General features: G+C 54.1%; 4 protein-coding genes across 4 annotated transcripts; 3 read left to right on the forward strand and 1 right to left on the reverse strand.

The window, feature by feature from the left end:
* The first annotated feature begins 206 nt into the window (after nt 1-206).
* On the forward strand, nt 207-1,708 carry LOC112950270 (interleukin-8-like). The gene is made up of 4 exons (XM_026042763.1): nt 207-285; nt 518-647; nt 1,473-1,556; nt 1,696-1,708. Exons 1-4 carry the CDS (start codon nt 207-209, stop codon nt 1,706-1,708), a joined length of 306 nt encoding a protein of 101 aa, XP_025898548.1.
* Nucleotides 1,709-2,963: 1,255 nt separating this feature from the next.
* On the forward strand, nt 2,964-3,516 carry LOC112950271 (C-X-C motif chemokine 13-like). The gene is made up of 3 exons (XM_026042764.1): nt 2,964-3,027; nt 3,182-3,311; nt 3,429-3,516. The coding sequence occupies exons 1-3, from the start codon at nt 2,964-2,966 to the stop codon at nt 3,514-3,516; spliced, it is 282 nt and encodes a 93-aa protein (XP_025898549.1).
* Nucleotides 3,517-4,548: 1,032 nt separating this feature from the next.
* LOC112950273 (C-X-C motif chemokine 13-like) lies at nt 4,549-5,147 on the forward strand. The gene is made up of 3 exons (XM_026042765.1): nt 4,549-4,612; nt 4,810-4,945; nt 5,060-5,147. Exons 1-3 carry the CDS (start codon nt 4,549-4,551, stop codon nt 5,145-5,147), a joined length of 288 nt encoding a protein of 95 aa, XP_025898550.1.
* Nucleotides 5,148-8,996: 3,849 nt separating this feature from the next.
* CNOT6L (CCR4-NOT transcription complex subunit 6 like) lies at nt 8,997-17,123 on the reverse strand. Its single transcript, XM_026042758.1, has 11 exons — nt 17,006-17,123; nt 16,363-16,549; nt 15,814-15,899; nt 15,294-15,383; nt 14,653-14,721; nt 13,438-13,595; nt 12,507-12,661; nt 11,767-11,918; nt 11,284-11,508; nt 10,437-10,639; nt 8,997-10,085 (listed from the first exon to the last, which is right to left on the reverse strand). Exons 1-11 carry the CDS (start codon nt 17,115-17,117, stop codon nt 9,873-9,875), a joined length of 1,650 nt encoding a protein of 549 aa, XP_025898543.1. The 5' UTR covers nt 17,118-17,123; the 3' UTR covers nt 8,997-9,872.
* Between the last annotated feature and the right edge of the window lie 4,724 nt (nt 17,124-21,847).

Consider the following 21,847-nt stretch of genomic DNA (forward strand, 5'->3'; position numbering starts at 1 on the left):
CCGCCGCTCGCCCCCGTCGCCCGCCGCGCACTCAGCGCGCCCGGGGGCGGCCCACGAGTGAAGTCCGGGCCTGTCACGGGCCGCCTGTCACCTGTGACCGCTCGCGCTCCAATCTGGCTGGGCCGCCGCGCCGGCCTCCCCGGATAAATAGGAGCCTCTCCCCGGCCGGCCCTGCAGAGCGGCCCCGGGCACGCGGCGCAGCCAGGATGGGATCCAGCTGTCCCCTGCTTGCCTGCTGCTGCCTCCTCCTCCTCTTCCTCCTGGCGTCCCTCCCAACCCATGCAGGTGAGCTGCCGGCAGGCTGGTGGTGGGAATTAAACGCTGGATTTGCACAAACTGGCTGCTGATCGGAGGGTTTCTTGCAGGGCAGGGTGCAGAAAGGCTGTTGGTTCTAGCTGTTTCTTGCACTTGCCCTTGAGACCCTTTTAAAAAGAGCATTAGAAAGGGGAAGACTGTCTGCTGCATATATACATGTCCCCGACTGCCTGCGTAAGCCGTCGCCTTCTCTCTTGGGCAGCCATCCTGGAAATGAACGGCAACCTGAGCTGCAGGTGCGTCAAGACGACCTCGGAGTACATCAGCCCCAAGCGGTACGAGAGCCTCGAGATCCGGCCCGTGGGCAGCACCTGCAGGCGCACGGAGATCATGTGAGTGAGCACACGGCTGCGCCCCGCTCCACTGGGGCAGCCACCGCGCTGCCCCGCTGCCCTTTCTTCTTTTATGAACAACAAGCCACTGATTTGGATTCTGGGGAGCAGAAGGGCCATGTTGTCCCTGGTGTCCCTCTTGTGGTGTTTTCAGCCTGTCCAGACCCAGGAAACGCCACCTGCCTCCTACCTCCTTTGGCTCCTCCAAAGTCGTAATCCAGAAATGAGATGCTGACAATGTGGGCAAACCTTTGCAGTAGTGGAAAGGCTCTTTCCTCAGTAGCAGCATTTGCAGTCTGGAGGAAGTGCCTCTTTAGATGCCTTGGTAGGAGGAGTCGTACCCCAGACCCGTATTTTCCCTCCCAGGATAGAGCACTGCCGAGAGCAGGCAGATTTTGGTGCCAGCCCTGGTCTCATTACTGCTGTGTTTACTAAAGCAGTGCGTTAAATGATAGCACATGAAATTACCTGCTTTTGCTTTCTGGCACCTATTTGTTCTCTCCCGTTGGTCCCAATGGACGAGCAATGGATGCAGTGCCCTTACTTGGGTTTTGCCGACATCTCCTCATGTGTAAATCTGCAGAGAAACCTGCTTTTGGGTGGCAGTCCCTGCTGCGCATGGGGATTTGTTGCATCTTGTTTTTAACTCTCTCCCCACTGTCCTGTTGCCTCCCTCTGCACAAGCCTGTTTCTGTGGCTCCCCCCTGCATCCCCCCTAAACCCTAGCAGGGCAGGAGGAAGCTCTTGCTCCCGGATCCGCTCCAGCTGCTCACGTACCTGCCTTGGGAGGGAGAGTAACAGTCGCAACCTCTGCTCCTGTTCCAGAATCAAGTTAAGAACCTCCTCCAAGGTGTGTGTGAATCCTGAGGCGCTTTGGGTGAAGAAGCTCCTCAAGCGGATCGCTGGCACGTGAGTGTCTGCGGGGTGACGTGGAGCATCACCTGGGCCCGGGGAAAGCACGGCGCCTTCGCCGGCTCCGCGCAGGCGCTTCCTCCCCCGCGGCCCCGCCGGCGCCTTCACCCCTTTCCCCTCCTTCTGCTTTCTGCAGGAAGAAAAAGTGAGGTTCCTGCTAAGGAAGCTGCTGTCCAGAGCCTCAAGGCCCAAAACGTCCCCGGAGCCCCAAGGCTGCCCCCCTCCGTGGCCGCTTGGCCCTGCAGCCCTCCCGTGGGTGCGTTTTCCCCAGCACTGGGTGGCAGAGCCGCGTGAGTGCAGACCCCTCCTTTAGTCACCTGGGACATGTCCCCTTGCAAGGGCTCTTCCCGCCTCCACAGGGACTGTTTTCCAAAGCCTTTGGTGCGAAGCACTCGTGGACAGGCCAAGTGTCCTATTTTATTACATTCCACTGTTTGTCAAGCCCTGAAAACTCAAGCTGAATAAAATCTGTATTTCTTTTCCTCTCAGAGTGTTGTTGGGTCTTGCCTAGAACATCGTTTTGACAGAACTCAAAAGAGCGGCAGCCAGGACGTGCTTGGCAGATTTGGGATAAGTGGCCGCGGGCTAAACGGCAAAAGCAAGTACCCCCAAAGCTGGGCCAGAGGGGAGATCTGGCCACAGGATGTGTGTGGATGAGCATGCAACGGGGCTGGTACTCGCTGCACTTTGCGCTGTGCGACCAGGCACGTCGGCAGCCGTGCAGCCCGTGGGAGGTGCCGGCTCTGGGGCTGCAAAATCCCCTTTTCCAAGGAGTCACCGGCAGCCACTTCACTGAGGGCCTCTGCCATTCAGCAGCACTTGCCTGGCACCACCCTGGCCTCACGCAGCCCCAGGGCGGAGGAAGGCAGCGTGTGTATGTACACACACACACACACACACACACACACACACACACACACAATATAAATGTATATGACATGAGTGAGTGGGTGCTTATGGTAGTGTGGAGCAGCAGCCACATAGCGTGGCCTGCGCTGACTCAGGGATAGCACCTGTATTGAAATGAGTAATATCTGTGCCTTCCCCAGAAAAGAAAAAAAAAGAATAAAAAAGTAAAAAAAACTTGAGATTTGGGGGTAGTGCGGGCTAGGAAGAACCATCGGCGGGAAGAGCGGCTGCCTTTACAAGAAGGGGCGGCTCAGGAAGGGCCGAGCAGAAGGGGTTTAGGGAAGCCGAGTGCGGAGCCGCTTTCCACGAGCGCCGCTGCTGGCTCGGCAGCCGCCTCCAGCAGGGAAGGGCGCCGGGCAAAACCCCCCGCGCGGCAGCGCCGGGCTGCAGGAGCCGGGGGAAGCCGCGGCTTCACTTCTCCTATTTCCCTGCTCAAATAGGTGCCAGCGTCTCCGGGAGCCGCCGCTTCCTGCCCCGGGCGTCCCGCGGGACACCATGGCGTGCCGGGCGGCCGTGCTGCTCTGGCTGCTGCTGGGTGCCCAGCGCCCCGCTGACGCAGGTGAGGCTGCCCTCCCTCTTTCCCACCCAGTTTTCCTTTTTTTTCTGACCCTTTTTCCCCTTATTTTCCGGAGAGAGCTAGCGGAGGGGCCCTCTAGAGAGGGGCTGGGGGTGGCGGGTTTGGGGCCTGGGCCGCAGCCCCCCTGTGCCCGCAGGGCTGCTGGAAGCCAACAGCAACCTGAGCTGCCGCTGCGCCAAGACCACGAGCAGCTTCATCGCGCCGCGGCTCTACGAGAGCGTCGAGGTGCGGCCGGCGGGGAGCAGCTGCCGGCGCCAGGAGGTCATGTAGGTGGCAATGTGGCCGTGCTGGCACCTTGGCCTTGTCCTGCCGTTGGACGCTCCGGCTCCATGGCCGCTGCCCCGGCTCCCCTCACGGCGCCGCCGCCCTGGCTTCTTTTCCAGCATCGTGTTAAAAACCCGCAAGCGAGTGTGCGTGCAGCCCAACACCCTGTGGGTGAAGAAGCTCCTGCAGGACCTTCCCAGCGTGTAAGTTGCCCTCCTGGCTCCCCAGCCAGGAATGTCCCCCCTGAGGCCACCACTGGCCCCTGGGGCGGCAGCCCCCTCTTCACCCATTGCCCCTTTCCGCCGTGGGCAGGAGGAAGAAACAGGCTGCGCGCTGAGGAAGCTGCCACGGGAGCCGCAGATGGCCGGAGCAGCAGCCGTCCCTGCGGCCCGGCAGCGCTGCCGCCCGCTCGCGTTGCCCCTCCGTGGTGCTGGCAGCCCCCTGCACACCCAAGCCCCGCGCCCGCCTGCCTCCCCTCCTCACGCCACGTGCCCCGCGGCTCCTGCGCGGTGCGTGAGCTCCCCTCGGCGCTCCCACGGGGCTCTCTATTAAAGTTGACATCACTCATCTACCGGTTGCCATCATCATCTTTGGCTGCCTTCTCCAGATGTGAGGGCTGGGGGGACTCCGGGGAGCAGGTCAGAGATGGCCGTGTTGGAGCGCGAGGTGGGAGTGAGGGCTGTCACAGGTAGACCCTCAAGGGGAGGGCTAGGGTTAGCAAGAGGGGCATTAACAGGCCCACAAAGGTGCTCTCCTGTTGTCCATTTCCACTTGTCTCCCCTCGTGACACAACAGGGCTGCTAGTGACAGCATTGCTCAGAGGAGGGCAGCAATCCTGCTCCTTGTGCGGAGTTATGCGAGTGCCAGAGCCCATGCCTTGGGGCCGTCTTGGTACCACGAGACGGACACCCTTCACGGTGGCACCCAGCACCAGCCCTGCCGCGCGTCCACCCGGCTGCCGTCCCCAGGGTGCATGGGGCCGCCCATCCCGCGGGCCGTGGCTCCGGCAGCCCTGCCCTGCGGGAGCTCGTGGGGTGCCGGGCTCCCACCCTCGCCTCGCCCCGCGTCGTTGCCCAGCCTCCCACGTGTGCGCTGGGAAGCGGCGGGGAGGGAAGCAGAAGGAGGGCCTGGGCAGAAGCAGGGCCCTCTCTGTTTCCTACTGCGAGAATTCCCCCGCGGCGGGGCTATAAAGAGGCCCTGCGTGTTGCTGCCGGCCACGCTCCGGGCGTTTCAGCAGGGATGAGGTTGCCGCCGGCCGCGCTGGCCCTCGCGCTGCTCCTCAGCCACTGGGCACTGGTTACCGGTGAGTAGCTTTTAATGGAGAGTTTCCTGTTGTCCCTTTTGTCCTTCAGGCTTTTCTTTCTCCTCCCGTTTGCCTTTGGAGCTCCCTGCCGTGTTGCTTTTCCCTAACTGTTTTCTGCTGGTTTTGCTGCTGGGGACCCCGGCGTCCCCGCGCCGTGGGCCGGTGCCAGTGGGCCCTGTGGGCTGCTCTGGGCGCAGGTGTGTCGCTGGAGAGCCTGCTCACCAACAAGCGCTGCAAGTGCGTCAAATCCACCTCCCAGGTGGTCCCCTTGGGCATGGTCCTGGCCATCGATGTCCTCGCGCCCGGGATTTACTGCCGCAGGAAGGAGATCATGTGAGTGGCGGGCCCCATTTCTGCAGAAGCACCGGGAGGGAACCCCGGCTCTTCAGCCCCAGGGGACAGAAGAAACCCCTGGCAAGGGCCTCACTGCGTCCCCTTGCCTTTCAGCCTCTCCCTGAAGAGGAATAAGAAGGTGTGTGTGGCCCCCGAGGCGCCCTGGATCCAGGTGCTCCTGCACAGGCTCACGCAGAGGTAGGCACGGCGCCCCACCAGCCGCCCCCGAGCGTGCCCCACGCCAGCCCTGTCCTCACGTTTTCCTCTCCTTCCTGACCTCCCAACCTGCAGGAACGCCAGCAAAAAAGCAGTGGCGCCAGTTCCGCGCCAGGCAGCGGAGCAGCAGTGTGCGGCCCCATAGCTGCCCAGGTCCCCGTGGGGCTGCCCGCCTCCCCCGGGGGTTTATTCACCATCGGGACAGCGCAGTGGCACCAGGCTCGGCAGTGCAAACCCGCAGCTCGCTCCGCTCCTGGCATTGCTCCCCGCAGCCTCAATAAAAGGATGAAACCGCAGCCCTGCCCTCCGCTCGCCCGGCCCCACGTGGTCGCTCTGCTTTCTCAGTGGGAGCCCTGGGCACGCAGGTGCCCGGGGCTCCTCACACAGCAGCAGGGCCCCAGGTGATCCAGGTGCCGGGGGACTTGCCCAAGCGCAGGACGTCCCGGGGGGCTGGACGCGCAGCCCCCGTCCTGCCCCCTGCCCTGGGCTGGTTCCCCCCTCGCCATCTCCTTGGGCTGCGTGGGGAGCTCGAGGGGACCTTGTGGGGGCTGTGCCTAGGCCTCTTCCTGCCCGCGGGAGGAGAGAGCAGCGCCCGGGCGCCAGGACAGCGGCAGCCGCGGAGCCCTGGGTGTCAAGGGCGTGCGGGACCTGCAGCGCGGCCGGGGGAAGGGGGCGGGGGAAGGAGATCAAAAACTGAAAGAGGGAAGAAAACAGTATTAGTTCAGGGACTTGGACATTTCCCTCTCAGGGCTGCTGTGAGGGTAGGAAAAGGCAGGACTGTTCCGTTCAGTGTGGGGAGGCGAGAGTGCCCTCGAGTGGCCCTCCCACTGTCCCCCTTGGGAAGCAGCACTGGCCTCCAGGGGGGACAGGGCAAAACCCAAGCAGGCAGCAGTGGCAGTGGGAGGGCAGGGCGTGACGTGCACTGGACTTAAAAACAAGGGCGCCAAAGCCCCAAGTAAGGCAGTGGGTTGTGTGGAGTGAGAGGTGCCGTGTGTGGGTTATTTGTCGTGCAGCAAAGGCAGCTGCAGCCAGATGTGCATGCGGCATGGGCCGACGTGGTGGGAGGCGGCAGTCAGGTCCGTAGGGAGGACCAGACCAAGCACCAGGGTCCCTTAAGGCCTCGCCGTGCAGTAGAGGGGAGATGAGAGCCGAGCGAGCCGCTGCCCCCTGCTGTGGGGGGAAAGGGCCCCGGCTTGGGCCGCGCTGCCCTCCACGGTGCCGCCAACCCCGTGCCCAGCTGCGCGCGCGTCGCTCCCGCTGCTTTTCAGCCCTTCTCTGAGACACTGTGTCCCTCTACTCCTTCATCCTCCAATAAAGCCGAATCCAGGAGACCTGTTGTGTTTCATTATTTGCTATAGAGTGAAATCACTTTTCTTCTGATGAGCAAGCTGGGGTGAAGGCTGCGCCTCTCCGGGGCCTATCTCCCTGGCTCTGCTTTTTGCCTCGGGCCTCATTTTCTGCAGGTAAAGCTCAGTCGTGGCTACCGTGGGCGCCAAGAGCGGCCACCCGATACGATGCCCGCTCGGATTTAGCTGTGCCTGGATCCACTCGGATCCGTCACGGAAGCAGAGACTCAAAAATCCAACTGTGAGGGAGGAGGAGAGGACGTTTCTCCCGCCGAGCTCTTGGGGTCCTCTCAGAGGGCCAGGCTGAGCTCCCGGAACGACACGCTTAGGCCGATGGCCTCCCGGTGTAGCAGGAAGAGGGACCTTCCGGGAAAAAACAAAAAGTTTGTGTTGTAAGTTGTGCCTGGACTCTTCATAAGAATACCTGGGGAAATGAAGTGTTTCGCTCAGTGAATGCTAAACACCCGTGGGAAAAGTTGGCCTCATGGCCACAGGAAGAAAAGCTGCTCTGAGACCCTGTTGTGCTGTACGCGATGCAGACATGTTCACCCCAAAATATTAAAATGACCAAACAAGGATATCCAGCCATGTTGTAAAAAACTTTTATAGATATATATGTATATATATGTTTAGATATATGAAGAGACACACAGATGCCCAGATATAACAGATTTACCACAGCAGGTTTCAGGCAGCTGCTCCTCGAAGGTTTCTTGTCTTTGCTGGTGGCGGTGTGGAGGTGGCGCCGGGACGGAGCTTGGGAATCCAGGCCGGGCGCGGGGCTCGGAGCAGCCATGGGAGCCACCGGCATCCGATGCCGAGCCGGGCATGAGGGGCAGCTCCTCGGAGCGGGGATGAACACGCCACCCCCAACTGCTCCTTCCCTGCATGCAAGGGACATGGAGAGGGGAAGAGGGGGAGCCTGACATGCAAAAGGTAAGATTTAAAAAAAAAAGCATTTTTTTTTGCACAGTACTTGTTAAAATCATGTTTTAAAAAGCTCAGTGTGTGCTATGGGGCAGAGGAACCCCCCCCCGCAGAGCTCCCGTGGGGCGCACAGCCGTGTCAGGTCTCAGCTGCCCCCGTGCCCGCCGGCTCCGCTCTCCCCCTCCGCCTCCCTGCACTACAACAGGTCGCTCTTGGTTTGGGCTGTTATTAACAAACGGGCTCCTCGGCAGCTCGTACACAGTCACGGCAGAGCTTGGAACTCCATTGTACACAAACAGCTTCAAAAACCGTCGGGAGTGAAGTCCGGTAGGCAGTATTGCTCGCGCTGAGGGCGCCCCTCCGGGACGGATCCCGCGGCTGGTTACGGAAAGGCAATGTCCACAAAATTAAGTTTTTCCTGCTATTCTACTTTCCTATTGCGTTGCGTGCGCGGCGCCTGTGTGAGGTGTGTTCAGTGAGACCCGCACCCAGGGGAAACCTCCGTCCTTGGGAAGGGCTTTTGGGAGCGGGTCCTGCCCATGGGTTTCCCCATCGCTCCCAGTTGCCACCAGACAACAGGTGACGCCTCCGTTTTTAGGCACTTCTTTTGCAAGGGAGTTGTCGCTACGTTGAACCAATTTTGACCATTTATTCTCCCCCCGTTTTCCCCAGCCCCCCAACAAAAGTCAGGGACTATTTTCTCCCCTAGGTCCAATTGTGTTTTTTCCTATAGACAGTTTCCTATGTATAAAATGACCAAGGAAATGTCTAGCAAAAGAGCGGAGGAGCGGCCTGGATTGTCCTTTTTGCAAGGCAGCAGATGGCTCCTTAGAAATTCAAACTAATTGCACAATTTAAATTTGACTTTTTTTTTTTTTTTAAGTGTACGACTGAGACATAAATATAGGCCATCGATCTGTTTAAAAATTTCATTCACATAATGGAAAATTTTTTCATTTATTAAAAATATCACATTTTGAGACTAGAAACAGTAAAGTGCATGAAAAGTTTAAAATATAAATTCAAGAAAATCTTATAGCAGCAAAAAAGCAGAATAAAGAAAAACTTAAAAACACAGACACAACCTTTTCCTATTACTGTGCCTTTTTTTTTAACATCAAGCAGCCAACCAATTTTTTTTTTTTTCAGAAAATTGCATTATGTTTAATGCCTCTTGAGGCACAAGGTTTTGAACTGGCCACCTTGAGCATAAAAAGAAGAAGAAGGGGGGGGAAAAAAACCCCACTTCCAACACATCTAAAGAGCGTTAACAGTTGGGAATGAACCAGCAGCCTTTTAATTCAACCCTGACCGACAACAGAAAGGAAGAGTATTAAAAACTGAGGATGGCTATTTGGCAACTAGGGTCAGGAAAAATAATCCAAGGAATGATTACGGCTCCCCCCCCCCCTCCCCCTGTGGAAAAAGCTCTCAGGCAGCTGCTCCCCATGCGCTTGGGGGACGGAAGTGCCATTGTTTCCAGCGGCTTTTCCCTGTGTCCCCAGCGGGACCGGCTGGTCCGGAGCTTCCCACCTTTGCGACTGACCTGGAGCAAAGGACCCGGGGCTTTATTTTCTCTTGTCCCCGACCTCAAACGCTGGCAACTCTCCAGGCGCCGGTGCTTGTCCTTTGGAAAGGCGGCTCCCGGACAGGGCCACCTTGGCTGGACAGAGCCCGGCCGGGCGCCCGGCGTCTCGCCCAGAAGGGACCCGGTTCTTCAGAGCTCCGAATTCCTGGTACCTCTGCAGCTGCCCCGCAAGGAGCCTGCAGGGCAGGAAATGCTCAAGTGCAACCTCCTGCTTGCTGTACGGTCACTGGGAATGAAATTACGGCGGGAGAATTTAGGTGTCGCTGTGGCCTCTAAAGCCATCTTTGGTTTTCTGCTGTTAGCTGCGCAACGGGCAGGGCCACACTGCTAATAATTTATAGTCAAATATTAAGTGCTTTGCTGATGTGCAAAATTTATTTTGGATGCAGAGTTCAGTCTCCAGTTTGGATTCAGACAAACAGCATTTCTAATATACTTCCTACCAGACAAACCACTTCTACTTTTGTTTTTGTTTCTCCTAAAAGGATGGCTCATTTTGCCATGTTCTGGAAAAAAAAAAATCATCTTTAAATATGCTATTATGCAAGTCTTTAATCTCATTTGTCGACTTTTAAGTGCAGCTTCCTACTGAAAAGAAAAAGCTCGCCAGTTTTTTAAAAAAAATAATTAAATTAAAAACCTGGAAAGGGAATAATACTTTGGTTCCAGCCCTAGTGCCAAATGATACCAATATGCACCAAAAATGTGCAAAAATCTCATATGAAACACATAAGGAGAGGAGCTTGAAGAAGCAGCTTAAGGTTGGCCATACTTCACTCCTATATACTTTGATTTACAACTGTACAGGTCCGTGTGAACAGGTCCGTGCCCGCGGCGGGGCAGGGCGGCACTACCTCCTGCCGGGCAAGTGCACGCCGTTGACAAGAGGCAGGAGCGGAGGATGGAGCTCGAGCTGGGTTAACAGTGAGAAGTGGTCGGAAGGGATGTGAGGGTGGGGACACCCAGTGATGTTGTTCTCAACCAGCCACTGAGGGTCCAAAGGCCCCAGGACACCAAGCACGTTCATGTGAGTGTTGGAATAGAAAATGTAGTCAATCACACCCTGGGGAGAAAGAGAAAGACGACAGTGAGAAGGGACGCGGGGCCGGCCGCGCGAGCTCCACTCGCCTCCCGCTGCCGTCCGGAGCAGCCCGTGCGGTGCCGGGACCGGCGTCAGCAAACGCAGGAACCTCCCTGTGCTCAACGTGCTCTCTCCATCCTAAGTCACCGACCAGGGTCAGCTTCAGGAGCTTAAAATCACCGACACACCTGGCGTTTCCAGGGGTTTGGGGTAGGAACCGGCGGTGAAGCCCTTATGGGACCAGAGACCAGACCAGCCCATTGGCAGAGAACTGAGGGCCTCCTGGAGGGACCCGGTCGGCGCCCGCCGCGCCGGAAAGAAGCCGCCGCTTACTTTGAAATCAAAGGTGTAATTGGTGTAAGGCATCAGGTTGTTCTCGTAGGCGCTCTTGAGCTGGAAGCCGTGCGTAATCCTCCCCTCGGCAGCGCCGTTCTTCCCGCTGCCGCTGAAGTTCATGAGACACTCGTTGTAACGCAGCTCCTTGAAGTCCTTGTGGTTGTCAGCCACGATGCCGTTGCTTAGGTATTCCACTACCCCTGCGGGCGAAGGCAACGGCCCGGTGAGTTGCTGCAAAAGCCTCCCAGCGTTCGGCGTGTTTTGACCCCAAGCACCAAGAAGCGACCCTGGGGAGTCGGGAAGAGCTTCCCACCTAAGGGAACATCCACCCAGCGGCCACCGTCTCGTCCCTCTGCGAGAGGTATTTGTCGCTTTTTGACCTGCAGCCAGAACCAGGGGCTCTCCAGAGGGTTTCACAACAACTTTTTAGCTTTATGGTGAGACCCCAGTGTAGCTGCTGACACAGGGAGTGCCAGACTGAGCTAGATTGAGCTGGATTAAGGATTGACGAAAGTTTTCATGTCAACTCCCTACGTTCCCCCTTAGTGGTGCTGCTCAAGGCAAGGCTATTTATTTAGCCATTCATTTTACGGTCTTCTTGTGCTTTTCTACGCATCTTTTAAGGCATGACTGGCTTTTATAGAGAGTACAACTCATCACAAAACCCAGTATGCTCCTCCAGAGGGCTTTCATTTTCCTCCTTTAGATTTTGAAAGGCACCTGTTAACTAAGAAAACTTTCATCAGTTCTTAATCAAGCAAACACAAACTACCAAATAATCCTCAGTAGAAAAGAGGATTCAGCATCCTAAAAAAAAAAGAAAACTAGGATTTCTTTGTCCTACCTGAATCAGGCAGTGAGTTAAGATCTGCACAAAGCACCAGAGGGATAGAATTGGGATCTGCTGTTGGGCTACCAGGCCGGCTTGAGGCTTTCTCGAGGATATTTTTCAGCTCTGAGACAAACATCATAGTCTGAACGAGCTTCACATCTGAGTATTCAGGGTCCCAGTGCATGTGGGCATTGGCCACAATGAGCAGCTGCTTGTCCACATGAAGTGATTTCATACCTAGAAAAATAAATACATGGAGTTGAATTGTCAAAGTAGGCAAGGACAAACCTTGAGAGGAGACAGATATATGGTGGATGTATGGACAAATGGACAGCCAAACCAGAAAATCCTGTCACCCGTGGCCTGTGTTAGCTTCTTACGGACTGCTCAGACTAGCCCAATGCACAGGGCTTGCTCTTCTGCAGGCTAAGGAATAATTCCTATCTTAAGCAGAAGGGAATAACCAGTCTTTAAGACGACCGTGCTCGTACTCACTTGCTCCAAATAATTCCTTGTGCACCTCTAGCACCACAGCCACGCCAATGTTGTCCTTCGTCATGACCCTGTTAAGCATCGCTTCCGAGCCCTCCGAGTTCGCCATGGCCACCTGGTTGAACTCCACCGTGTGCTTCTGCACCAGGCTAAACCTGAGCAAAGAAACGGATCCGCGTGTGAACACGGTGACACGCAAGTCACAGAGCCCCTACGGCTGGAAGGGACCTTTAGAGACCATCGAGTCCAACCCCCCCCAACACACACACAGGTTTTCAAGACATAGTTTGTGTGTGAGCTCCAGCTCTCCACAGCCCCGGGGACAGGACAAGGGTCCTCTCTTTTGTCCTTGTATTCTAGTAAAGGAAAAGCAGTTCTGGGAGGCACCCGGGAGTCAGAGCGGAGCTCTCTGTCTGGCAAGGGAGCTGCTCTCCTGGGCTGTACCTGAGGTATCTGGGGTCTGGAAGTGTTCACTTGTGTAACACTCTGCCTGAAATTGTGTTTTCATTCCCTGGCCGCCTAAAAATGCTGCAAAACGTCTAGGTTCAGAGCAAATGGAAACCTTCCTCTAATGAAAGTTTTTGTTTGCTTGTTTTTAAGAAAATCTGCTTTTTAGAAAAGTAAATTATTTATTACAGACAAATGGAGCTTTCCTTTTTTTCTTTCAACAGTGACAGCCAAAGCATCATAACAAATCAAACCGTTCCTGAGTGCTTTTAAGACAAGCCACTTTTGCCCCTTACTTTTCTGTTTTGAAGAATATTGCACAGCCATCCACATGCTTTTTCTCCTGCTCAGACATGATTTTGGCACGGGACTTGGGAGAAAAGAATCCGTCGTATCCCCGGTCTTTCAAGGCTGGCAGAAAAAGGGTGAAGTATTGCTCCGTTTCCACTTCCTGCAATGGAACACAAATATCTGAGACTGACAAGGGCAGGGAAGCTCCTCTTATCATGTATGGCAACCTGTGCTGGTCTTGGCCTGCACTCAGCAACCTGAACCAAAGTCAAAGGCTCCCGTTTGCCCAAATCACGCCACTTCCTCGATTATTGGCCTGATGGAAACAGATTTGGGTTCCTTGATATGAGCCCCAAGTGCAAAGTAACAGGTGTGTTTTGCACACCAGCAAGAGGTGCAAAACCTGCTCTTCCTGACATACCAATGTGGACACTGGACTAGGTTAAAACTGTCCGGAGGTCTGCAGATATCCAACAGAAACCAATATGTAATTTCATAAGGAATTACATATGTAATTTAGTAAAGCATACAGGTATCAGTCCAGCAACCAACTCTGAACTTGTCAGTCCCCTACTACTTAATTCTGAATATACTGGTCCCCTGTTTTCAGTGAGACTCTTTTTGAGAAATATGCATTTTAACTTCTGTCCCACGTAGGAGGGGACAGGAGACAGTAGCATGGGGGGATTTATCATGCTACAGTCTGCCTCTCTGCAGTAAACTCCAAAAATTAGTCTAGCTGATTTTACACCAAATCCTTTGTCTTATCTGGCAAAGCACAAGATGGCCTGGGAACAAGATGCTGGGGGCACAGTCTGGCTGGGTGAGCCCCAGAATCTCTTAGCACACAGGAGAACACGGCATTTTCAAGAGAATATTACATTTTAAAGGTAGAAGTTCATGTTTCCTGCTTCTGATGTGAGCCGAAGCTATTACCTGAAGGCTGATGATATCTGCATCACAGTTGACTATTTCTTCCATGATTCCCTTTTTTCTGTACTCCCAGTTGAGCGCCCAGGACGGGCAGTAGCCGTAGAGCTGCCGCGTGGCGTATTTGTCGCACAACACGTTGTAACACATGACTGTGAAGGAGGCTAGAAGGAAAGGAAGCAGGGAAAGTGGTGTCAGCCACGCCAGGTAGCCAACGCTGGAGGTATTCAAGCCAAAATCTGGTATCTGACATGGATTATTTTGGAGGACTTTATTCAACAAAACCCACTGGGCTTCTTCCACTGAGTGTTTCTTGAAAAGGAGTTAAAAGAACCCAAAGAGACCAAACCAGTTCACTTGGTTGGAGCAGCGCTGCTTAATGAGTCCCTAATTCTGTTTCTGCTCACAGAATTTGATTATAAAAACAAAATCAAGTCAGCAGAACTGCACTCATTTGTAAGGGGAGAAGAAACAGAAATGCAGAGCTTTACTGCTCAAAGGATTTGTTGTATTTCCACCCTTTTTCTCTGTCCTTTGCTGGTTTGTCATTCTTGTACATACAAAGGGTGACAGGTGATCTGAGAGCTGAATCTGAGAATCTGAGAGCTGAGGTTTTGGAGACCTAATATCCCAAGGTTTCTAAAATAAAAAAGAAGCCTGCAAATATTACCCTTGTCAGCTATTAATCTGACCTTCTGCAATAACAACGTTAGCACTTGTGCTCCTTAGGCAGCTCACAAATGCTGTTGGAGGGCTGCATTCAGGAAGGCTGGAGAGCAGCGCTGTATCTGCTGGGGAAAAGCAGCCTCCTGCACTTGAACACCCTGAACCACAACAGAGGGCATCAAACCAGCTGCACAAGGAGGTGCTCCACGTGTTCTCCTGCTCCCAAGGGACTTCTCAGAGGGTGACTAAGGTTAGTCACCCTTGGTGTGGACATTGCATTTGCATGCAGTTATTTTACAGTTCGTCTGTAGAAAAGAGGGAAAGTTCTTTTGCTTGGGCCATGATAAAAAGAGAAAGAAAAGGCATCTGCAGACACGTCTTGAAACACAGCTCAGCCACACGTAAACTGTGTGGTAACAAATGAACCCCGGTGGCTGTGATCAGGGCCAGTCTGGTTCATGTAACTTAGGACACTTCACTCAAAATAAAGCTGAAGAAAAAATGTTTCAGTGCTTCACTTATCTGAACACTAGGGGAAAAAAAAAACAGATTTACCTGAGGGTAGAATTTGGTCTCGTTCTTTTAAAGTAATCCATGGCCTTGGAGGCAGCTGCTCTGGATGAACTGAAAAAAATTGAGGCGGTGGTTAATTCAGGCTTATCATCGTACGTTACAATTTCTAAATCAAACGGCTGCCTTAACAAGACTGTTTCACTCTTGGCTTTGCAACCCCAATTCCTCATGCAATCCTAAGCTCCAGAGGATATATAAAAAAAAAAAAAAGAAAAAAAAATTAAAAGCTAGGAAAAAAGGTAAACCTAGTAGAAATAAATGGTCGGTTCTATGATTCCCAAGTATTTTTCTTTCTTGCTTTTAAGTCCAGAAAAAAAAATGACTTTTTCTATACAATCTGCACGTGAACTGAACTTTTAACAGAACACAGTAAGTTATAGAATGGCAGAATTTGGAGAACAAGCTTCCTAAAACTATGCCATAAAATTCCCAGAGGTTTCCACGTTAGCGTGATTTCTAGGCACAGGCCAAAGCCTACAGCCAGGAGTACAGAAGATGCATCTCAGAGCACAAAAGGCAGGAAATACTCTCTCCTCGGCAGTTCAGATCCTTGAATGAATGACAGACACTGTCAATAAAGCCACCTACTTCTAAAACGTCAGTCAGATTCATGGATTTGTCACCTGCTAGATTGTCAAGCATGTAGTTCAGTAGCTTTCGAGTTCCATCTGGATCCTGGTAGAGGCTGAGAATATCTTGTGATAAAGGATTGCCTGCCAAGCAAAGAAAACAGCAGCTGGGTGATCCCCTGCCCGGCCTGCTTGAGGCTTCCCCCAGAAAATGTCCCATAATGAGAACAGACAAACTGACCTATAAGATTTTTACTTTGCCTAAATCCCTAACTCTACACTACCAGAGCAGCAGATGCTATAGACACAGCCACTACCTGTAGACTTTCTCCCTTCATCTCAATCAAGATGTAATAAGTTGAGGTCTATTTATCTATTTCAAATATCGAGATAAGTACCTAATGAGGTTTAAAAGCATTAAAAAACAGCATTATTTTCCACATTGATTAGTTATCTTTGCGACAAGTTTAGCATCTAGAATAAACTGTAAGGAAGTGCTGGGGTTAACATCTCCAGCTCTGGATCCCCAACCCTCTCAGGGGTTTCTAGGAGGATTTTAGTATGAAGAACTCACCTTTCAAACCCAGGGTTTGTAGCTGGAAGAGCCGTCCAAGTTCATAAGGCAAAACCCGTAACAGATTGTTATTTAAAAGCAATTCCCTGCAGCAATGGGAAAAAAAAAGTTTGGGATGAGTATCACTTCAGAAGGAAAATCCTGAAGGATGTTTAAAATCTTAAAGGACTCTGCAAAGATGCCAGTCTCTATTCTGATTGTTTTTGTACCAAAGGAAGATATGCCAATCTTCCCATTTCATAGCATAACTGAAATATTCCCATAAAAAAAGACAAAATTAATTCATCAGGGAGAGGTTAAACAGTAGCCAGTCCCCAAGTATCCAACTGAGAATGTTTCAAAGCAGAATGATATTTAACATACAGATATCTAGCCCTGGAGATCAGAAAAGAAAAATAAAAAGTTCAACAAAATTACTAGAATTAAGCCTTTGCACCAATCTTGATTTTTTTTTTCAGAATTATTGAATGAACAGAAAGTCACAAAACGCTTTGCCCCAACCCTCCCAAAACAGGTTACTGGCAAGGGATCCAGGACGACTTCTCTCACCTGAGAGACACCATGTTTCCTAGTTCTGCTGGTAAACTTCTGAGCTTGTTGGATGACAGATCCAGGTAAACCAGATTATGGAGCTTGGCAATGTCAGGCGGAATGCGAGTAAGATTATTGTCGTTGAGGTGCAGAGCTGTCAAGTGTGTCAGCGACCAAAGCGACACGCTTAGGCTCCGCACCCTACCTAGAAAAGCAAAGCAGCACCCTCTCAGTCAGTCCTACACTCGGATTATGGGATACAAACACCGGGGGATGTTGGAATACCCCTAGGCAGGGCTGGATGGGATTTCCAGCGGGGGAACCCTCTCACAGGAAGAAACCTTCCGAGATCTTTCTACTGAACAGGGTTTAAATAATTGCCCAGCGCTCCCGGTTAAAAGGCTGGAAGCAAAGGCACAATTCCCTGGAAGCAGAGGTGCTGCTCAGAGCTCAGCACCCAAGCCCAGGCTGCGTGTTAAACCAAGGGTATGGACAGCGAGCAAGCAAGGCTTGCAGGCAATCCCTGAACTGGATAATATTCTTCCCCTCCACTTCAGGGAAGACCTGTTGGCCGAGCAGGATCTCCTGTTGGGAAGGAGCTGGTGGGATTTCTGCCCATGATGACCCTGCCGGGCCGAAGGCCCAAACCAGAGGGACTCACCCGAGATCTCGAGCTCGGCCCAGTGAGACTTCTTCCCGTTGGCTACCTCTTCGGCTGACATGATGGTGTAAATCCGGCGGGGGTCTGGAGGGTCATATTTTTCCTTTGGCATCCCTGTTAGTCTGGAAGATGGATCATCAGAGCCGTTACCGCCTGCCACCCAACAGCCTTTCCTCGTTTCCAGTGCATAGCCAACAGCGTAACACCCGACGCAGAAACAATTAATTCACAGAAAAATGGTTATGTCTTTATCTTCCTGTATTTACCTAACTGTTCTCTTCTTACCTCTTTGCTAACCCGTGTCACTGCCCCCTGCCCCGGCACGGACACACGGACACAGAGCAGCTCACAGGGCCTGCACACGAGAGCTGGTCTTTATCCCCATTAACTACCCGGCTTTTCTGTTTCATGCTTTTTATTGTTGGTATCAATGAAAACCTTTTCATCACTGATGGCCCAGGAGATCCAGAAGATGCAGGTAAAATTCCCATCAGTGCCCGGGGATACCCGGGTATTCGGGGTACCCGAGTACCACCCGTCCTGGCGCCTTCGGGATGGGCTGGGACGCAGCCGAGTTCCAACCAGCTCCGTGTCCGGACCCTTGTCAGGAGAGCGTTTGGGGATCCCGCCCAGAAAGGAGCCCTCCTTTCTCAGGTGAGGTGTCTTCCTTCCCCTAAGAGCACACAAGGAAATTCCATGTACCCGGAAGGATCCCTGCATTCCAAGTGTGCGGCAGCTCCGAATGTGCTTCTGCCTGTAGGAACTCCCATTTCCAGGTGAGGCCATAGGGCAGTAAAAGCCGCGGTGGCCTGAGGGGTTTCAGCATTGGCTGCCGTGGGAGGATCTCACGGGTGGATCCCTGGCGCGGATTCCCGCATCCCGCCTGGCATATCCCGCACAAACACCCACGGCGCCGCAGCAGGATCCGTGCGGTGCCGACACCGCTGGAGTCGCCGCGGCCTCGCGGCACCTGCGCACGGGCCAGGGAGCGAGCGCGGGCCCCATCCGGAGCCTCCGGGATGAGCATTCCCTTCGGGAAGGGCGCCCGACCCGGCTGTCGGCAAAGGACACGCGCGTTTTTTGGGTGTCAGTCACTTGAGTGCTATTCTGGAATGGGGCTGAGCTGAACGAGCACCGGGGCCACTTCCGCAGCGGCAGGAAAAGCCAAACGAAGCCAAAAATGTGGTTTTTATTCTGCAGAACGGCAGCACTCAACACGCGCTGGGAGCCACTGGACGCTGCTGTTAACGCGGGCACAAATTCTGCCTCGTTCCCGAGCGCCAGCGTTTCAGTCGCCTCGCCCTGAAACCAAACCGATGTAAACTTTTCCCTTGGTTAGTGTTTCGGGGGACAAATGCAGCTTGTTGAGGGAGTAAACCGTGAGCTGCGGCGCGCGCCACGGCGGGAGCATCCAGCCGGGATACGGGAACCGCGGCCGGGATACGGGAATGGAAGCAGTGCTGGCTTTACACACATGGAGGTAGTGTTAGCTCTGTGGGGATGAGGTCCCGTGTTAGCGCCTCTCCCAGCGCCTCCCAGAGCCCTTTGGAGCGGCACCCCAATCCGGCGGGATGCCTGGCACGGAGCCAGCACCCAGGTGACACCAGCACCCAGCTGACACCCTAATTGCGCTCCCAGCTGGGGTCAATGAGCTCGTTAGCTGTAACAGGAGCCAACGGGGGCAACCTGGGCTCTTCTGGTGGGCACTTTTGGGGGTGCCTGCAGCTCTGCTGCTGGTTTCTCCCCTCAAAAGGTGCCCTTTGGGAAGCAAATACCCGGAGCTTCAGTGTGTGTGGAGTTCTGGAAAAGGAGGTGCTGCCAGGAAACTGCTCTGCCCTTGTGTGGGGAATGTGAGACACGGAGGTGGCTGCAAGCCGTGGGTCTGGTTGGGGGCAGCTGGAGGCAGCCCTGGCTGTGTGGATGGTATCAACACCACAGCAGAGCTGGGGCTTTGTGCTAAGGGTGTTCTGCTGCTTTGCACGGGTAACTCCTTAAATCCCTTTTATTTTTTCAGTGGAGGAGATGTCAGCAGCTGAGAATCTGGAAGTGTTTTTTAAGGTACTGGACTTGAAACTAGATGTGTTGAAGTCCTGCAGATCTCTGTGCTGTTCCCAAATAACAACCAGTCTGTTTCCCAGAGAGTTATGCCTATAGTATAAGTTGTTAAAGTCTTCTCATACCCCAGTGCATGTATGAGTGGTCTATTCCTAATGAGGAAAAGCAACTGGAGAGGCCCAGTGCCCGGAGCTGCAGGTGCCCCTTGTTTCAGCCCTGTATTCACGGGTGTGTTGGCACCACTCCGCATCGTGGTGTCCGGTGTAATGACTTTATTGATGTATTTTGGTCTCTGTGTACGTGAGGCAGGCTGCCCAAGCACTTGGAAAGCTCTCCGGCCGACAGCCAGGATTGCGTCTCCCTCCTCGGCACGCTCAGGGCTGAGTGTCCGTTTGCTCCCATAGGCTGATCCCGCTCTGAAACTGAAAATCTTGCTGCCTGACAAGGGGAGAGGGGAGGATATGTGTGCCAACAGGCACTAGTTATGAACCCTGGCAAGCCGGGTCACTAATTTGAACAGGGAGCTGCTTTTAATCTATCCATTTACCAACATTTGGGCTCCGTGGGCAGAACGGGTACAGCCCAAGGCTGCTGTTTTCGTTGGAGAAGGGCCTGGTCCAGCAGCCTGGGAGGTGCCGGCTCCCAGCCGGCATCTGCACACAGGGAAAGGGACTTCTGGAGTGTTTGGGATGGGAGGGGTGATGAGCACGACGAGTGGATCAATTACTGGCATGCCAGCAGCTTCAAACCCCCATAGCAAGTCCGTGTGTTCCTAGGGAAATCAAGAGAAAACGGGCAGGAAATAGGCCGTGAGCGTTTTGGTAGCCCTTTTGGGGGAGATGTGCGATGGCTGTGTTGTATGTTCCCATGGGAATATTTGATATCCTCTTCCCAGATGCTGTAATTCCAGCATGGGCTTGTGGACCGCGGTGAGTCTTTCAGCAGAGATACTTGGAAGTGGTAGCTGAGAGAGAGTAACCTGGCTGCAGGCAGAGATCCCGGGCGAAACGAATGAAAATGCCCCGTGGTATCTCGTGTTAAAAGCACGAGCCTTCTGCTCACCGCCCTCCTGAATGGGGAGATGCCGTCCTGTCCTGAAGGGAGGCGTGAGGGAAAATAAGCAGGGCCTGCTGGGATACAGGCGAGCCTCCTAACAGGAGGAGGGTAAAGCGCCTGCCGAGGCAAAACTGAGGGATTAGAGATGGAATGTGAAGTGGTTATTAAATTTAAGGAATTGCAGTTGCAATTTTAAGCTTAGTATCATGGAGCTGGGCACAAATGAGAGGGTCCGCAGGTGCAACTGGAAGAAGAGTTCCTAAATCTATATAAAAGATATAAAAAAGAAACATTTTCTGCAGCAATAGCACGCGGGCTCACCAACACAGAGGGCTCTTCGCTATGAATTTCATTGGCATCTGATCTCCTTTTTGGCAGGAGAAGTGCAGGAATGGCTAGGAGTGCTTACAGCACCAAGTGCCATGGAGCTCCTGCCCTTGTGGCAGCAGGGAGGCAGGATTGGGCACACTTGGTGATTCCCGGTGGGAAGCGGGAGCCCCGCGTGCTCTCCCGGTATCCCGGTGCGTCCTGTTGCTGGTCAAGGTTGCTGCGGGGTTCGAGAGGGTTTTGGCTGGACACGGCTGGGACCAGTGGCCCCGCGGTACCAAGATCCGCATCCGAACGTGGCTCCCCATGTATCCCCTGTGTGCTGTTTTGGGAGCAAATCCCCTCGGAGCTTGGGCGAGTTTTCCAGGCAGTGGCTCCTAGGGATTTGTCAGGCACTGCCCTGCAGGCACGGGAGCCAAGGGGAGGGGAGGAAAGGGAGGGATGGAGCTGCTTGCTGTTAGTGTGAGAGCCAACTGGCACCTGAGGGTGGAAAAGGCTACGGGTCCTGCTGACACACTCCCAGTTATTCCTTCCCTTCCCTCTTCTCCCTGAGACGGAGCACGGAGCCTTTCCTTAAACCTAACACCAGAGCATCCAGGCTTCCACCCTTCCTTTTCCTCCGTCCCACCCGCTTTCACAAGGAGAGGGATCTGTTTACTGCATGGGAGCAGCATGCAGCATTAAGCAGCTATTTAATTAACTTGGGTGCTCATGAAGGCTGCACTCGTGGCCCACAGAGAGGGGCCCGGAGCTCTGCGACCTCTCGCCGTGCCCGCAATCCCTCCCAACAGGGATCCAGGCGGGTGCTGAGCAGCATCCGCCTGTTTGTGTACCCATTTGCACCTCTCAATTCCAGAACAGCTTTTAGGATCGGGCTCACAAGCAAACACGGGGTAAATATCCCCTCAAGAGCCACGCTCTGCCTCGTGGAAGTGCATGAGGTGCCCCTGTAAAGCGAGGACAAGTGTTGCTGGATAGACCGTGTACAGGCCTAACCAGGAGCCCCCCGAGGGCCAGTCTGGACAGTAGGTGCCTTCATTAACGTGTGTGTCCCCCGTGGGCTTGAAGAAACGACCCCTCTGCGCCTGCTGCCCCGTTCCTGGGAGGGCCTCGGTCTCCTAATGGGATCCAGCAGAGAGTGGCTTAAGGGATTAAGGGCTGCACTCGCGGGAGAAGGCGGCAGCCCCAGGGGCAGCAAAGGGGAGGCCAGCGCTGCCGCATGGGTCACCTCACCGGGGAATTCCCAGCTCCAATGGGACCGGGAGAGGCGCCGGGAGGGAGCAGCTCCGGGCCCTCGGAGGCGGCTGCGTCCGCGGTGCCTCCTGCTCGTCGGCAAAGCCGATCCCACAACTTGCCTCCCTCAGCCGCTTGGCTCGGGGATGCTCGGGACGTGTCCAGGCGGCC

Source organism: Nothoprocta perdicaria, unplaced genomic scaffold (genome assembly GCF_003342845.1).
Source record: "Nothoprocta perdicaria isolate Ctin4 unplaced genomic scaffold, notPer1 scaffold_313, whole genome shotgun sequence".
In the NCBI taxonomy this organism is placed as follows: domain Eukaryota; kingdom Metazoa; phylum Chordata; class Aves; order Tinamiformes; family Tinamidae; genus Nothoprocta; species Nothoprocta perdicaria.

Coding starts and splice junctions, on each gene's coding strand:
- CNOT6L (XM_026042758.1), bottom strand. CDS start 17,117: ATGCCAAAGGAAAAATATGACCCTCCAGACCCCCGCCGGATTTACACC. Junction 15,384..15,813: donor ACAAACCCTGGGTTTGAAAG/GTGAGTTCTTCA, acceptor TTTGCTTGGCAG/GCAATCCTTTATCACAAGAT. Junction 12,662..13,437: donor CAGATATCATCAGCCTTCAG/GTAATAGCTTCG, acceptor GTTCCATTGCAG/GAAGTGGAAACGGAGCAATA.
- LOC112950271 (XM_026042764.1), top strand. CDS start 2,964: ATGGCGTGCCGGGCGGCCGTGCTGCTCTGGCTGCTGCTGGGTGCCCAG. Junction 3,028..3,181: donor CCAGCGCCCCGCTGACGCAG/GTGAGGCTGCCC, acceptor CTGTGCCCGCAG/GGCTGCTGGAAGCCAACAGC. Junction 3,312..3,428: donor TGCCGGCGCCAGGAGGTCAT/GTAGGTGGCAAT, acceptor CTTCTTTTCCAG/CATCGTGTTAAAAACCCGCA.
- LOC112950270 (XM_026042763.1), top strand. CDS start 207: ATGGGATCCAGCTGTCCCCTGCTTGCCTGCTGCTGCCTCCTCCTCCTC. Junction 286..517: donor GTCCCTCCCAACCCATGCAG/GTGAGCTGCCGG, acceptor TCTCTTGGGCAG/CCATCCTGGAAATGAACGGC. Junction 648..1,472: donor TGCAGGCGCACGGAGATCAT/GTGAGTGAGCAC, acceptor CTCCTGTTCCAG/AATCAAGTTAAGAACCTCCT.
- LOC112950273 (XM_026042765.1), top strand. CDS start 4,549: ATGAGGTTGCCGCCGGCCGCGCTGGCCCTCGCGCTGCTCCTCAGCCAC. Junction 4,613..4,809: donor CCACTGGGCACTGGTTACCG/GTGAGTAGCTTT, acceptor CTCTGGGCGCAG/GTGTGTCGCTGGAGAGCCTG. Junction 4,946..5,059: donor TGCCGCAGGAAGGAGATCAT/GTGAGTGGCGGG, acceptor CTTGCCTTTCAG/CCTCTCCCTGAAGAGGAATA.